Source organism: Humulus lupulus, chromosome 8 (assembly GCF_963169125.1).
Source record: "Humulus lupulus chromosome 8, drHumLupu1.1, whole genome shotgun sequence".
NCBI classification, from domain to species: Eukaryota; Viridiplantae; Streptophyta; class Magnoliopsida; order Rosales; family Cannabaceae; genus Humulus; species Humulus lupulus.
In genome coordinates, this window is record NC_084800.1 from 20,363,548 (window position 1) to 20,377,907 (window position 14,360).

The 14,360-nt window shown below is 35.2% G+C and overlaps 3 protein-coding genes and 1 long non-coding RNA gene across 4 annotated transcripts; 3 read left to right on the plus strand and 1 right to left on the minus strand.

The window, feature by feature from the left end:
* The first annotated feature begins 3,412 nt into the window (after nucleotides 1-3,412).
* LOC133793545 (uncharacterized) lies at nucleotides 3,413-3,916 on the plus strand. The gene is made up of 2 exons (XR_009874870.1): nucleotides 3,413-3,496; nucleotides 3,697-3,916. It is a non-coding gene; the product is annotated as an uncharacterized LOC133793545 (long non-coding RNA).
* Nucleotides 3,917-5,009: 1,093 nt separating this feature from the next.
* LOC133795116 (protein tesmin/TSO1-like CXC 6) lies at nucleotides 5,010-6,267 on the plus strand. The gene is made up of 2 exons (XM_062232564.1): nucleotides 5,010-5,252; nucleotides 5,444-6,267. The coding sequence occupies exons 1-2, from the start codon at nucleotides 5,010-5,012 to the stop codon at nucleotides 5,969-5,971; spliced, it is 771 nt and encodes a 256-aa protein (XP_062088548.1). The 3' UTR covers nucleotides 5,972-6,267.
* Nucleotides 6,268-6,331: 64 nt separating this feature from the next.
* On the plus strand, nucleotides 6,332-8,465 carry LOC133795790 (protein tesmin/TSO1-like CXC 6). The gene is made up of 3 exons (XM_062233251.1): nucleotides 6,332-6,984; nucleotides 7,828-8,038; nucleotides 8,333-8,465. The coding sequence occupies exons 1-3, from the start codon at nucleotides 6,945-6,947 to the stop codon at nucleotides 8,358-8,360; spliced, it is 279 nt and encodes a 92-aa protein (XP_062089235.1). The 5' UTR covers nucleotides 6,332-6,944; the 3' UTR covers nucleotides 8,361-8,465.
* Nucleotides 8,466-8,528: 63 nt separating this feature from the next.
* LOC133795789 (pentatricopeptide repeat-containing protein At4g21065-like) lies at nucleotides 8,529-10,928 on the minus strand. The gene has a single exon (XM_062233250.1). It carries the CDS (start codon nucleotides 10,736-10,738, stop codon nucleotides 8,843-8,845), a length of 1,896 nt encoding a protein of 631 aa, XP_062089234.1. The 5' UTR covers nucleotides 10,739-10,928; the 3' UTR covers nucleotides 8,529-8,842.
* Nucleotides 10,929-14,360: the final 3,432 nt, after the last annotated feature.

Genomic DNA, 14,360 nt, shown 5'->3' on the forward strand with positions numbered 1-14,360 from the left:
GGCATTCAACATGCTTACTTAACAATTGCTAGAATAATTAGGATTATGCACAAACATAGAGACTCAAGCTCTGATCAACCTCATATTTAACATACATGGCATGCCCTAACCATATGTTTCTCGTGCATCACATACGGGGTGCAGTTTTTTACTTCTGGTCCAAGCACGGGTTACCAATAAACGAGCCACAAGCACGATCCTGATTCCAAGCCTCTAGTGATAACCTAGTGACAACCATAAACGGTGATCCAATGAGTTTAAGTTCTAAAACCCAATCCCGGAACCAAGACCTAGCCTCTGGGACATCGAATCCCACTAAACTGAGTAGTAGGAACGATCCCGAGGCCTAAGGTTTGAGTTCCCATGATCAAAACATCACTTCGGCCACAAATGCACTCAAGCACCATGACCCCACCTCCCAAGCGCCGCGACCCTTAGGCCTTTCAACAACCTCCACCTTCTTCATCGAGCCTGGGCCGCGGCCCAACCACAAACCAACCATTTTTCCTCGATTTTACCATTTTAAAACCTTCCAAACATCTCCAAATTCCAAAATCAAAGTTCCCAAACATCCCCATGATCCAAAACCCACAAAACCCAAGCTTCAAATCAATCAAAAACTCATAAACACAAAATCCAATTCAAGCTTAAAAACTTTAAAAACTTAGAACTTAAAACTTGAATTACCTCTGATTGAGTTGTTTCCCAACTAAATCCTCAGGCTAATAAGCTTCTAATCTTCCCTAGAATCGCTATGTCTCAATCCTCACTTGAATCCGAGTCCTAAAACTCAAGTTTACTTCGAAAATGCGATTGGATGTCGAAAATGGAACTTTCAGGGAGAGAGAACGTTCATTTTATTTCTTAACAGGTTACTTCAAGCTTAAGTAGCCTTAAGAAAATCCTAATGCCCAAGGTCCCGAAAATTCCCCCGGGGGTAAAATAGTCAAAACTTCCAGAACTTCTCCCTGATCTTATTAACTTCCAATTTATCATCAAATATTTATTCCCATTACCCAATAACCCGGTAATGTGCTAAATACCCCTTGACTCACTCCGAGTCGAGTATAAATCCCATTGTGACTTTCCCACTAGCTTACCTCCTAGGGTCCTCTTGTGTTGAGTAACCCTATCATAACCAAATAATAAAGAAGCACCACACATATACCACATATATGCCAAATATGCCCAAAATGACCAAAATATGAAAATCACCAAATTAATCAGAAATGGGTTCACATGCATATTTAATACACCTAACACATGCATATAATAATTTAATTGCATAATAAATCAATTATGGCCCTCCCGACCTCCTAATCAAGGTCATAAACCTTTTTAGGAAATTTGGGGCATTACACGACCTATGTCGATTTAGGTGCTTTACCAGGCACTGGGTTCACGGTCTTCACCGAACGGGTGAGTACAACACCCTTAGAGGGTCTTGCCTTAGCGGTTTGCATTCAGCATGCTTAATGTCAATCTCGACATTTGCCGTCCCCAGTCTTTGTCGTTCTCGGCCTTCACCGTTCCCAACCTTCGCCGTTCATTCATAATCATGCATAACATAACATTTATAGGTATTCACACACACATTAAACACAAATAATAGGGTCATGCCCTGCTCTACGGGTACAAACAGTTTTCTTACCTGTGTCCCGAGCTAACTGATTAATGCAATCCTGAGCACGATCCCCTAAACCCGGGCCTTGACGTAAAACCTAGTTACAATGCATCAATAAACAAACATCCATCAAGCCCTAACCAATTAAGAACTTCAAATTAATATTATAGCCTTTGGGACCTCGGATTCTACTAAACCAGATAGTATAATCCTTCCCGATCCCTTACATTTGGGTTCCCGAGCTTAAAACCCTGTTTTGGCCATAATTCCCTATGTGAGTTGCAGCCTAGCCCATTAAGGACGCGGTGCACTACAAGTCAGAGAGCCTCGGGCTCTCTTCTAGGGGACACGGGTCGCAGCGCGCTCCATTTGAGCCGCAGTGCTTGAAGAATAGGGTCGCGACTCGAACCCCAAAACCCAGAAATTCCATGCATTTTCACTACGTTTTCCTCATCCAAACTTACCAATTCGCACTCAATTCAGCCCCTCTACCCAAAATTAAACCTAGAATTCATATCAAGGTAACCTAATCACCATAAACACCTCAAAAGCTAACCCTTAGCCTTCCCAAAATCCATAATCAGACTTATGGTTTGAACTTAAACAAAGCATGAAAATCACAACAGGAAACTTAATAATTCAGAACCAGAAATTCTTACCTCAAATGATAATTCGACCTGAGCTAATTCCAATCACTATAGCCTTCAAATTTCTCCAACCTTCAACTAGCTTTCCAAAGAATTCCTTAAGGTTCCCACATACACCAAAGGGGAGAGAGAAAGCAAGAGAACGTGGGAGAAAGAGGGAGAGATTAGCTTGAGAGAGTTTTTGTTTTCTTATGCCTTCTGTTTCTGGTCAGTTCTAGTATGCTAAGCTAAACCAAGTTTATCCCCAAGACCAATCCTAGCTTTCTAATACCACCAAGGGCAAAATTGTCTTTTGTCGCATCCCGCAAATTCCTTGAGTGTTCATATAACTCCCCATTTAATCCCCAACATACTTAAATAATCGCTAAATCACTACTTGTTACCCAATAATCCTAACACACGTACTATATCCCCAAAATACCTCTAAGCTCACCTCGAGCCGGACATTCGACCCCGTTGTGACTATTTCGCTATTCCACTCCCTAGAACTGTCTTAGATCACACGTCACAAATAAATCTCCACAATTTTGTGGTCTCAAGCATAACACACATATAATTTACATTTATGCCCTCAATGGGCCAAAATTACAAATATACCCCTATTAACCAAAATGAGTTCACATGTATATTTAATTCACTTAAACAAACATTTCTAATCACATAATCATTCAATCTACGTAATAACATAACTAAATCAATTATTACCCTCATGATATGCTAATCAAGACACTAAGTCTTATTAGTAAATTTGACACACTATAGTTATAAAAGTGTAATTATTCATTTTTAACAATTATGTACATATTATTCTAAAAAAAAAACAATTTCGCATCAATTATTGTCTATTTCTTAGATGTTGTCGTTTGCAGAAATTTGTTTGGTAAGAATAAAAATTGTCGTGTTTCAACTTTCAACTCCCATCCGCCGTATTGTAGGGGAAGTGTCGTTTTGTTTCTATTGCGTCCGCCGTTTCGTAGGGGAAGTGTCGTTTTGTTTATATTGCGTCGTGCTGCTCTTCATTTGTGCGTATTGGCGCCAAATACATGAATATATCACTCGATTAATCAAAAAAATTAAGAGAAACAGGACAGGAATGTATATAAATCATCATATTCGCATTTCAATTCATTTTTATGTTCTTCATATTCTCTCTCGGATTTAAGTTCGTACAGTCGAAGCTCGCCAGTTTCTGCCAAGTAGTGAATCTTAGCCGAGATCATCACAGGTTCCAATTTCAAAATACTGAAACGTTTTTCGCTCATCGCTTTTCTGTTTGTTTGCTAAGAAAATGTTGACATTGTTTGGTTCTCAGGAAAGTGAAAAAGATATCGTCATGGAAATTAAAATTTCATTGAAAAATGACGTTTTTTTTTTCTTCCTTGACTTCATTTGTTTTTGTCATGTATTTGAAATGTGATCGATCAGATCGACAATGGAGATCTCCGGCGGAAATCAGATGAAAAGATCAAGAGGCCGCTATCGCCGTTCCAGGTTTCGCGCCAAAAATCTGGTTAAGCAGCTAGATTTTTCAATGTCTGGCGGCTTATCGTTGGCTGCTAGTTTTTCTTCATCGCTAAATCACTTTCAGTCGCCTGCAAAGCCCAACTTGGAGCTTCATTTGTCTCCGCCAACAGAACCATTTACAGAGTGAGTTCTCTGCAATTTTAGGTTCTTGTATATTAGAGCTACGATATTTTCAGATATATTTTCTGTTTGCTTCATGAGAAAATAACGAACAATGAAAAGAAATAAAAAATAGCGTCCATTTTTATTTATTTATTTTTCATTGAATTAATTAATTGTCTTTACTGTTTTCTTGTTAGATTTTATAAGTTATGTTGTGGTTTCTAACTAAAAATCAATGATTTATTTGTCTAAGATGTTTTCAGTCACAGGGAACTTAAAAGAACATGAGAAAACATTAAAAATGACAAATCATTGTTTTGTTGAAAGAAATTCTCTTTGTATCGACTTATAAAAACTATCCTAGTAGAATTTCGATCTAAAGTCCCTTTTATAAACTTTAATTTGTTTATGCAAATTTAGGGGGATGAAATTTAAGTTCCCAATATTGGTAATACGCCAAAAGAATGAAAACTTTCTGCCATAGCTATATCCGGCTCAGGATACTGGATCAAGGAATCAATCAAAAATGTAAAGAGAGAACTAATTTTCTCAAATCAGGACAAATTGAAAGATTTAGAAAATTGTTAACTGTGTGCACTTTCAAGTCATTTATTGTGTTATTTCATGTGAATCAGAAAGATAGAGTCCTCATCGTCACAACCTCAAGCTCAAGTTGGAAAAGAAGATAATGGTACTCCAGAGCATCAAAGGCAATGTCGTTGCAAGCAAACAAAGTGCTTAAAATTGTGAGTAAACTTTTATATGGACTTGTTTCACCATACATATTACGTTCTCTAATTCAAATGATCACAAATTCGTTGTTTATTTATCTTAATTATATTTGTCATGTCATACCATAAATCTTAAGTTTGGCATGTTTTAATGAATCCTTTCAAGTTTAATATGAAAGAGAATTATTTTACTGTGATCATATTAAAGGCTAAAGCTGTGAAATATGAACAAGATTATTATTTTAAAGGATAGATTTTGAAGTCCTTCAGGTATAATTGGTTTTTGAAATATTTAGATAAATAAATTCAGTCCTTATCTCAGAGCCTTGTAATAATTCTGTATGCTTTGCATGCAGAGTCCATATTTCAAACTAAAACTGTATGGGATGGCTCATTGAAGTAGCTAGATTTGATTTCTTTCATGACGATTATCTACAAATTTTCAGGTACTGTGAATGCTTTGCTTCTGGAATCTATTGCAATGGGTGCAATTGTGTTGATTGTCACAATAACATCGAAAATAAGCCCGCGAGGATTGCAGCTGTTGAAAGTATTTTAGAACGAAACCGGAATGTTTTCAGCTCAAAAACCGCCAACAGCCCACATCTAACTCCAGATATTAAGGTATGCCGATGAAATATTGCAAATTCTGATATAAAGCTTATCGAGGTACTGGTATATTTCCCTTTCCTTCAGGCTATAGTTGAATTTAGGTGGAAAGTAGGATTAGTTTAAACGACTTTTCTGTTGTTTTTTAAGGTCGTCTAATCTGTGTGTGTGCTCTAAATTATTATGCTGTTTCATGAAAAAAATGACATATGGCTGAAAATCCGATAATATTCTGTAGTAACATGGGCTTTGTATCATTGGAATTGGTCTTGGTACGATTTAAGGTTCAGAACAAGGACACTACGTCCGTAGCAAAACAACAAAAGGGGTGCCACTGTAAGAAAACATTTTGCCTAAAGAAATATTGCCAGTGCTTCCAAGCTGAGATCCTTTGCTCTGAACATTGTAAATGCTTGGACTGCAAGAACCTAAAAGGATGTGCGGAGAGATTAGTCCTATCACCTCAGGAACGATATAATGCCAAAACCTGTTTCAGGAGGGCCAGTGCTACACCTACTGCTGCTATCCAGCGGTCAGACTCTTTGGTATCAATTAGAAAAGGAGGCCAGGAACCTTTGGGTTTTAATGAGAAAAATACTCCAATTCAGGTACCCTTCTCGTCCAAATGCTACAATGTTATTGCTTTTGGACGACGAAAGCATTTCTACCACTCTACTTCATATTACCTTCATAGTAAATCCAATGGCTTAACTAAAATTACATGGATACTTTAAAAGGAATTCGTTATTATTTTCTACATAGCCTTTAGGGCAGAAATGAGAATAAATGCCTTGCTCTTTATTGATTTGGCTGCTCAATTAAACATACATGTTGATGGAAATGAAGATAGATTTCTCAATTTAAGAACTTAAGATGAATCTCAGTGAACCAGAGATGAATCTAAGAACACAAATCAGTAAGACTAATTATCAAACAGTTAAAAAACGAAAAGCATGAAAGCATAAATCAACACAAGTATATATACTAGTTCAGAAAAAGATCAATGTGATTTTGAACCTAATCCAGTTTTAGGAACCACTATCTCTTCTTTATTCAATCAGTGAAATGAGTACAAGGCTTCAATGGAGCTTCTTGGAACAATCTTGAAACAAACTCTCTAAACACTCAATCACACAAGTGTTTTCCTCTCAATCTCTGAGCAAGCACTTTTCCAACAGTTGTGCTTCTCAATATAGTTCCTCAAATCCAACTTTCACAACCTTTCTCAATACTTAATCTTGATTTCCACACTTGAGTTATCTCTTCTAATATAGTGTTTCTCTTGTTTCATCTGCATTTTTCTCTGCACTAACCAGTGGAGTGAAGTTGTCATTTTATAGATCAATGACTGAAATAACACTTAAGTTAATGGGGTTGTTATGACAGTTGTGAACCAAACAATCCACTAATAGAATTAGTTGAGATTTGAAGAAACTACTCCCACACATGTCAATTGCTCCACATTAATTTCCTCCTCATTTTATATTTCACGTTTTCTAATCTATGTTTAGCAGGTGAATCCTCTTGTAACCTCTAGGTCACCGCCTGCCTTTTGTGCCAATTCTCTCGAATGCAGGTTCATATATTTAGAAAGATACTTTTCAGCGCACTAGTTATAGTTTCATAATTCTGGTCGTCATTATTGTGGCCACCAGATCACTGCAAGCAAGCATAACTACAGATTCCATTAGGCGCATTTGCTCAGATATGGTGATAGCGGCTCATGCTGATAGGATACATGCTACAGGTACCATTTATGTATGAAGCAACAAAATTACATGGAATATTCCTTTTTCCTTTTCAGTTTTTGTTTTTGTTTCGACATCGCTCCAATTCATTTGTCTCGTATTAGTATATGTTGGCACGAAGAACAAATTACATATTATTTTCTCTATAGGTGGTTTATATTATTTTGTCCTATCTTTCAGTTTTTTTTGCATTTTTTATTCGGTCCTGTAGTTTTCTAAACTGCAATTTAGTTCAACAAATATTGAAAGATCAAGGCCCTTTTTAGCACGAACTTCTTGTTGAAACTAAATGGGTGAGCATAAGTATGATTCAAATAACAACATCAATTTATTCAGGGCATAAATTGGACAGTAAATAATCATACCTCCTAAGTTTGGTATAGCTTCTCCATTAGCCATCTTGATGCTTAATCTTCTTTCAATCTGTCAAAAACACAAGAAACACACAGAGAACAAAAGATGTAAGAGAACCTATGGAAGCAACCTCTTTGTCTAAACCACAATACTATCTCCCTTAGCACCCATGCACAACACTTATCAGTTATTACATGTGATTCTATCCTAAGAGATGGAATTGGGCTGGTTTGGGTCTGTCATTTATGATGGTGGACAACCAATAGGCATTAGGGTACATCTATGTGTCTCTGGCTCAATTAGCAAGTATTAACCATCTCATTATAATTATAAACCAATTAAGAGGCACTTCAATTAATAGTCGTTAATATGTGACTATACTAGTACATACAAAATCCCAGCACTTGTCTTGACTAAACTATATATTGGAGAAGTGGTTCCAGATGACCATTTGAAAATATTCATTGCAAAGTTTTCTAAACCTGCAGATGTCAATGAACAAAAAGGGATGGTGTTATCTCGCAGAGTAGAGGCATTATCTTCTGATGAGAATGTTACCATGTTGAGCAAAGATACAGCTTCCCCAGATGGAAATCATAAGTGGATCCCTAATGCAAAAGTCTATATGGAGCAGGAGAAGATTGTCTTGACAAGCTTTCGAGATTTTCTTAAGAAGATTATCTCTTGCAAACATGAAACGTAAGATTCTCGCACATCTTTCTTTTTTACTTTTTATTTTTATTTTGAGACTCGCACCTGTTTCTGAAACGTAAAATTTTCCTATATTTACAACATTTAAAGAATGCTTCGACAAAATAGTTTTCCACAGTATTGCGTCCATATTGTCAACTATAGCCCCGTGTTTTTCTCTATGCTTTACTGCATCTCACTTCAAATCATTATATAGATAGTCCTGCTCGTGTTCATCTAAAACTAACCAATTAAACAATAGATCGAATTTTTCTTGATTGAGCTTCATTTGCTTTGCATCAGCTGGGGCTTCGACAGGGGATCGATGTGACCATGTAGGCAGCCGATAATAAAAAGAGGCAAACTGAACCGTTGAATCTAAGAAGCACAACGTTTCTGTAAAAAAAAATCTCCAATTTAATAACAATGAATGGACTGCTGGTTATTAATTACATATTTGTCCCTTGTCGCTGGGAATAGTGTATTCAGTATTCTATAAAAATTCAATAATCAAGCGCCTGAGCCAAGATATGAAGAAAATACTTGGAAAGAAAGCATCAAGATGTAAAAAATTCCATCAGCAGTAACTTCATTTCTTTCTTCTATGTGCATGTCACTTTCACTATCTTCTCGTAATCTTTGTTGTATAAATACATTATCCTTCCTCTCAAGATTCCGTATGAAAGCTTCTGCTTTTATATGAATGGCATACAAAAGAAGAGCATATGCAAGAATGCTTTTTGAGTATTTCCATCATTAAAGACAGATCATAACTTAGCTTTACTTCAAGCCTTGAACCTTGTCTTCTTACATTCACCAATAATCACCACAAGAACACACTCCATCTTTAAAGTGATGGTAACGATTGACATCTCTGACTATGAGTTCTCTCTTTGTAATTTTTGAGATGAGCTTGATTGCAACATGGCAATCTTCACAAACCCGGAGGTTCTTGGTTATCAAAAGCCTAGTTCCGGACTCTGTACTAATTAGGCCAAATGCAATCGCCAACCTCTCGCTGTGACTACAAACCATGCTAGTCTTCTCGTCATCTTCCACGTCATGGAAGACTGAACCAGTGCTAGCAACATATCCAGCTTCTGCCATTAATCCTCCTAACCTCTTTAGCTCCTCGTATACTGCATCAGAATTAGGGTGTGAAGTATCTCCAGAAAGGAAAGCATGGACTTTGTTTTTCACTTCAATCCAGCTACAAGCAGTGCTTTTCTTAATTCCATTATCAATCATTAACTTTCTCAGACTCGCAACTCCTTCCCAATTCCCTGCTTGAGCATACATGTTCGATAATATCACATAATTTCCAGCATCATTAGGTTCAAGTTCCACCAGTTTCTGAACTGCCAGCTCAGCTAGCTCAACCTTTCCATGAATTTTACACGAATTCAACAGAGCACCCCACACACCAGAATCTGGCACAACTTTCATTTCCAATATGAGATTATAAGCCTGGTCAAATTGCCCGCAATGCCCAAGGAGATCAACCATGCATGTGTAATGCTGAACTGTTGGTTCAATATGGTATTCTCTTACCATTAAATTGAAAAACCTCCATCCTTCATCGAGCAAACCCCCATGGCTACAAGCCCCAAGGACTCCAACAAAAGTTATATGATCAGGCACAACTTCTTTTCTCATCTTCTCAAACAAATCCAGAGATTCAGCAGCATAACCATGCATAGAATACCCAGTAATCATTGCGTTCCAAGAGACAACTCTCTTTTTCTCCCCAAGTTGCTCAAACAAAGTCCTGGCAACCTTCACCAAACCACTCTTGGCGTACATATCTACTAACGAAGTTTTCACCTTGTCGTTTGATTCGAATCCGTGCCTCCAACCAAACCCGTGAAGCATTTTTCCTGCAGGAAGATCTGCATTATCAGCCGAAGCAGATACAACAGTCACAAGAGTTGCCTCGGTTGGCTTTAAGCCAGTCAAAGCCATCTGACTGCATAGAGCAAGCGCTTTATCTGGCTGCCCATTTTGTGAGTAGGCTGCAAGCATAGAATTCCACAGCACAACATCTCTTGATTCAATCATGTCAAACACTTGCCGAGCATTTCCCAGACAACCACACTTTGCGTACATATCAATTAAGGCTGCGCCAACAAACACATCCTTTTCACAATTGGAATGTATTACACGTTCATGGATTTGCCTCCCTTCCTCAATCGCAGAAAGTGCAGAGCACGCTTTAAGGACAAATGGGAAAGTGTATCTGTCCGGAATGAGCCCATAATCAAACATTTGCTTATATAATGATATAGCCACCTCATACGGGCCGTTCCATGCGTAACCTCTAATTAGAACATTCCATAGAAATAAGTTATTCCTTTTCGGAATTTTATCAAACAGTTTGTGGGCGTCGCGTACAGATTCGCAAACAGAATAAAGGTTGACTAGCTTAGTAGCTAAATAAGTACTAAACCCAAGACCCATTTGGAATAGTCGAGCGTGAAGTTGTTTCCCGGGGTTGATTGCTTTTCTTGCGACGCAAGATTGGAGGAGAGACGCGTAGTAGGAGGAGGCAGGTGACCGATGGAACTGCTGCCCACCATGAAGTCTGGCATTTTCGTTTTGATGATGCGAAGCAGAGATGGCGGGAATGGGATTTATAAGAGAAGAAGCAGTAATCTGAGATTCAGAAGACAAAGATGTTATCCTTGACTTTGCTGAGGAGGAAAGTGGCATTTGTGTTTTCAAAGAAGAGGAAGAAAAGAGAGTAACTGAAGAAGAAGCATGAGGAAACTCGTGTAATACTCTCAATTCATTCAAAAAGTATCGATTGGTGATGGCTACTGTCGGAAAGTGCTGTGGTTCTCTTCGGCCTTTCTGAATGTTATCTTTGGAGTTATATTGTTACGAGTGAAATGTGTTTTTAAAATTGAAAATAAAAAACGGTTTTTTTTTTTTTTTGTGTAGTTTTCAAAACATGATAGTGTTTGGCTAATTTTTCTAAAAATAATTTTAAAAAAACACGTTTGAATAATGAAAAATAAGATGTTTTTAGAAAACAATTTTTTTTTCAATTTTTTTTTCTAATAAGAAAAATAACATCTCAAATATTTAATCTAAGTTAATTATGCTATTGTTAATTTTGATATAAGTTAATAAAATATTATAATACTTAAAAAAAATATAATTATAAAAATTTAGGTGTTGTTTGGTAACACTTAAAAAAATAATTATTTATTTAATTAGTTAAAAATTTAACAATGAAACATAAAACAATATTTAGTAATTCTATTTTTATTTATTATTTTTCAAAAATTTAATTAAAATTCATTAAAATTTGAAAATATAATTTTTTTATTTTCAAATTTTTTTTAAATTGTTTCAACTTTTCATTTTTTTTCTTATCTTCCTCAATTAACACCTCATTTTATATTGTTAAACAAAAATTAAAATAAAAATTATCAAACACATTTATTATTTTTGTTTTTAAAAAATAGAAAACAAAAATAATTACCAAACATATTTCATTTTTAAAAAATAAAAAAAACAAAAATAAAAATAATATTTCTATTTTTGTGTTTAAAAAATTCAAAAACAAATTTTTTACCAAACACAACCTATATCTAAATAAATTTTATAAAAAAATATTTAATTTAAGGTGAATAGAAAATAACTATTAGTCTACAATATGTCCCCATAAGCTCTAATACTAATATTTAATTCATGAAATAAATTGACTTCACATCTTGATATAATGGTGTTAGATCCTTCTATGTATGTTTTCTTCACCCTTGAGTTTTTTTTCTTCTCATTCTTTAAACATATGCTCATACTAAGTGCGTTGATGAATAAAATTGTGACATGCCGTCTTCTTCTAAAATTATGAATTTTATCAAGTTGCAACGGTCTTCTTAGTAGTAAATCACTTCGAGTGCATTCAAACAAATATCATCACACAATTAGGATTTCCAAAATAACATAACATCTCTCTCCTTTCTCCTCTTCTCTCCATTTAACAAAAAAAAAAAAAAGACTAATACAGATTACAGGCACCCTTCTTACACAACTAAGACTAACAACAATTCCATCCATTATTGTCACCTAGTCTCATTTTCCTTAGCAGCAGGTATCTTGTCTAACATTTTTAATAAATATATTTTATTATTTAAATGCTATTTTTCGAAATTATTTATTGGGTATTTAAGTGTGATTGTATCACATTTTGGTAAGAATCAATTTTTTACTTTATGCATTTTATATATAGTCAAGTTTCATTAAATATTTATAGTAACATTGTTTATAATGAGTGTGTATATTAAAGAATTATTCTCTGTATGTTTTCCCTTGATTTTATCGATCTAAAATAAAAAAATTGAATGAAGCTTGTGCCCAAAAGAAGGAAATTTTGAAATGAACCTGGTTGGAATTTAAGACTAGGTTCGTCCATTTCCTGATATTACAGAATGGTTGTCTGTCACATCTGGAAATTCCTACAGTAAATGAAATGAGAAGTTATTTTGAGTAACTTCCCGATTTGGTCTGATTTAGGCCATTAACGAGATTGGCTGGCTTAAGGGTTTTTAAACTCTATAAATACTAGGCCTAAGCTGCAGCCATTCTTACCTCTTCACCATTTCTAATGCTTTATGCTTTTGAAGAGTTATTTTATTTGTAAATAGTAGTTTTTGTTATACTATCTCTTTGTTTGTTTGTGATTTGTGTTGTTTATTATTGAATAGGTCATAAAGCTTGTGTACGTGACATATAAGTCTTCGGAAGAAGATTTTCATAAGTCTTACTTCGAGATGAAGTGAGCACTCATTAAGATCATAAGGGATTTCGTGCTCTTTGTGATTGTCAAAATCAAATTATTAAAGTTGAGTACTTTAATGTTGTGACAAGTTTTAGAGGGAGTCTAAACTTGTATAAGTCAATTGTTTTTTGTACTTTTGAGACTTTATTGATTAATTTTATCTCTGAGCGTGGCTCCGTGGACTAGGTTTTCCGAACTATGTAAAAAACTTCTTGTGTCACATTACTTTTTGTTTATTTACTTTTTGTTTGTGTATTCTGATTCATTAGCAATCTGTCTTGATACATTAGAATATCTGTCTGTTCAAACAATTGTATAACTGTTCCGCATTAATTAAATTGTTTGTTAAATTCAGTTGATAATCTTAAAAAACAGAATTTCAGATTTTATCAAGCTGCAACGATCTACTATTAAACAAAAAAAAATTACTAATACAGATTATAGACACCCTTCTTACATAACTAATACAGATTATTGTCACCTCGTCTCATTTTTCTTAGCAGCAGGAACCTTTGAAGGGTTACTTGACAGATCCAAGTCAATTAACGAGACATTGGTGTTAGCTCCTACTTCAAATCAAGCACAAAAACACAAAATCGAAGTGGTCTCAATTTCTTTTCACATAGCATTAACTACCCAATTCAAAAGGGACATTATTACCAACAAATTCCAGTTATCATTACCAACATATGCCCACATATAATCCTCCTTTAATAGACTTAAGTACTTTCCCTGACACCAATTTCTCTACAAGCAAGCAACATACCCCTCATTGGAAACAAGAACATCACTTAATAGATGCAATGAATCTACATCTATAGAAGACAAAGGAGACATTCAGATTGCAAAGTAAACTAGCCTATTAAGAAGCAAAGAACCACCATTAGAAAGGTAATGTTTGTTTCACAAGTGTGTTATATGAATATTGCACTAGGTCAACGCATAATACATACTCTAAATAAAGGAGAAAAATCAAATTAAATCCAATAAAACTTACCTATATCTTTGAGAGTCTAATAAGACGTCAAAATTGGATGGAAGAAAAGGGGAACCAAGAGAGTTTTCAAGGGCTCTAGAGAATATATATTATTCAGTCAAAATGGTAAAACCAAAATATAACTCTAAACAAGAAATACAATAGACAAGGCTTTGACTAAAATAAATGTTACAACTCAATTGTTAAAAATACAAGTAAATTGATGTGAGAAGAAGTAGAAGAGAATAAGATTACAACCTCAAAGCAAAATAGTACAAGTAACTATAAAGAACAAAGAAGAACATGAAGAATGAAATAAGAACAATAGTAAATAGAAAACAAAGCAAAAACAACAAGAACACTATAACACTATAACACTCACACAATCAAAGTGTGGAGTAATGGGAATCACCAACTTGAACAAGGTTTAAGACATTTGTCCAAAAGTTTATTTCTCTTTATTCTCTAAGCACTAAGGGACTCTCAAGTTTGGAAATAACTCTCTAGAATTATCAAGTATTTTTGTGTATTTTCCAGCCAATTACTTTGTGGATAGAAAATAGTGTGTC

Coding starts and splice junctions, on each gene's coding strand:
- LOC133795116 (XM_062232564.1), top strand. CDS start 5,010: ATGGGATGGCTCATTGAAGTAGCTAGATTTGATTTCTTTCATGACGAT. Junction 5,253..5,443: donor ATCTAACTCCAGATATTAAG/GTATGCCGATGA, acceptor TGAAAAAAATGA/CATATGGCTGAAAATCCGAT.
- LOC133795790 (XM_062233251.1), top strand. CDS start 6,945: ATGGTGATAGCGGCTCATGCTGATAGGATACATGCTACAG. Junction 6,985..7,827: donor TGATAGGATACATGCTACAG/GTACCATTTATG, acceptor CTAAACCTGCAG/ATGTCAATGAACAAAAAGGG. Junction 8,039..8,332: donor ATCTCTTGCAAACATGAAAC/GTAAGATTCTCG, acceptor GCTTTGCATCAG/CTGGGGCTTCGACAGGGGAT.
- LOC133795789 (XM_062233250.1), bottom strand. CDS start 10,738: ATGCCACTTTCCTCCTCAGCAAAGTCAAGGATAACATCTTTGTCTTCT.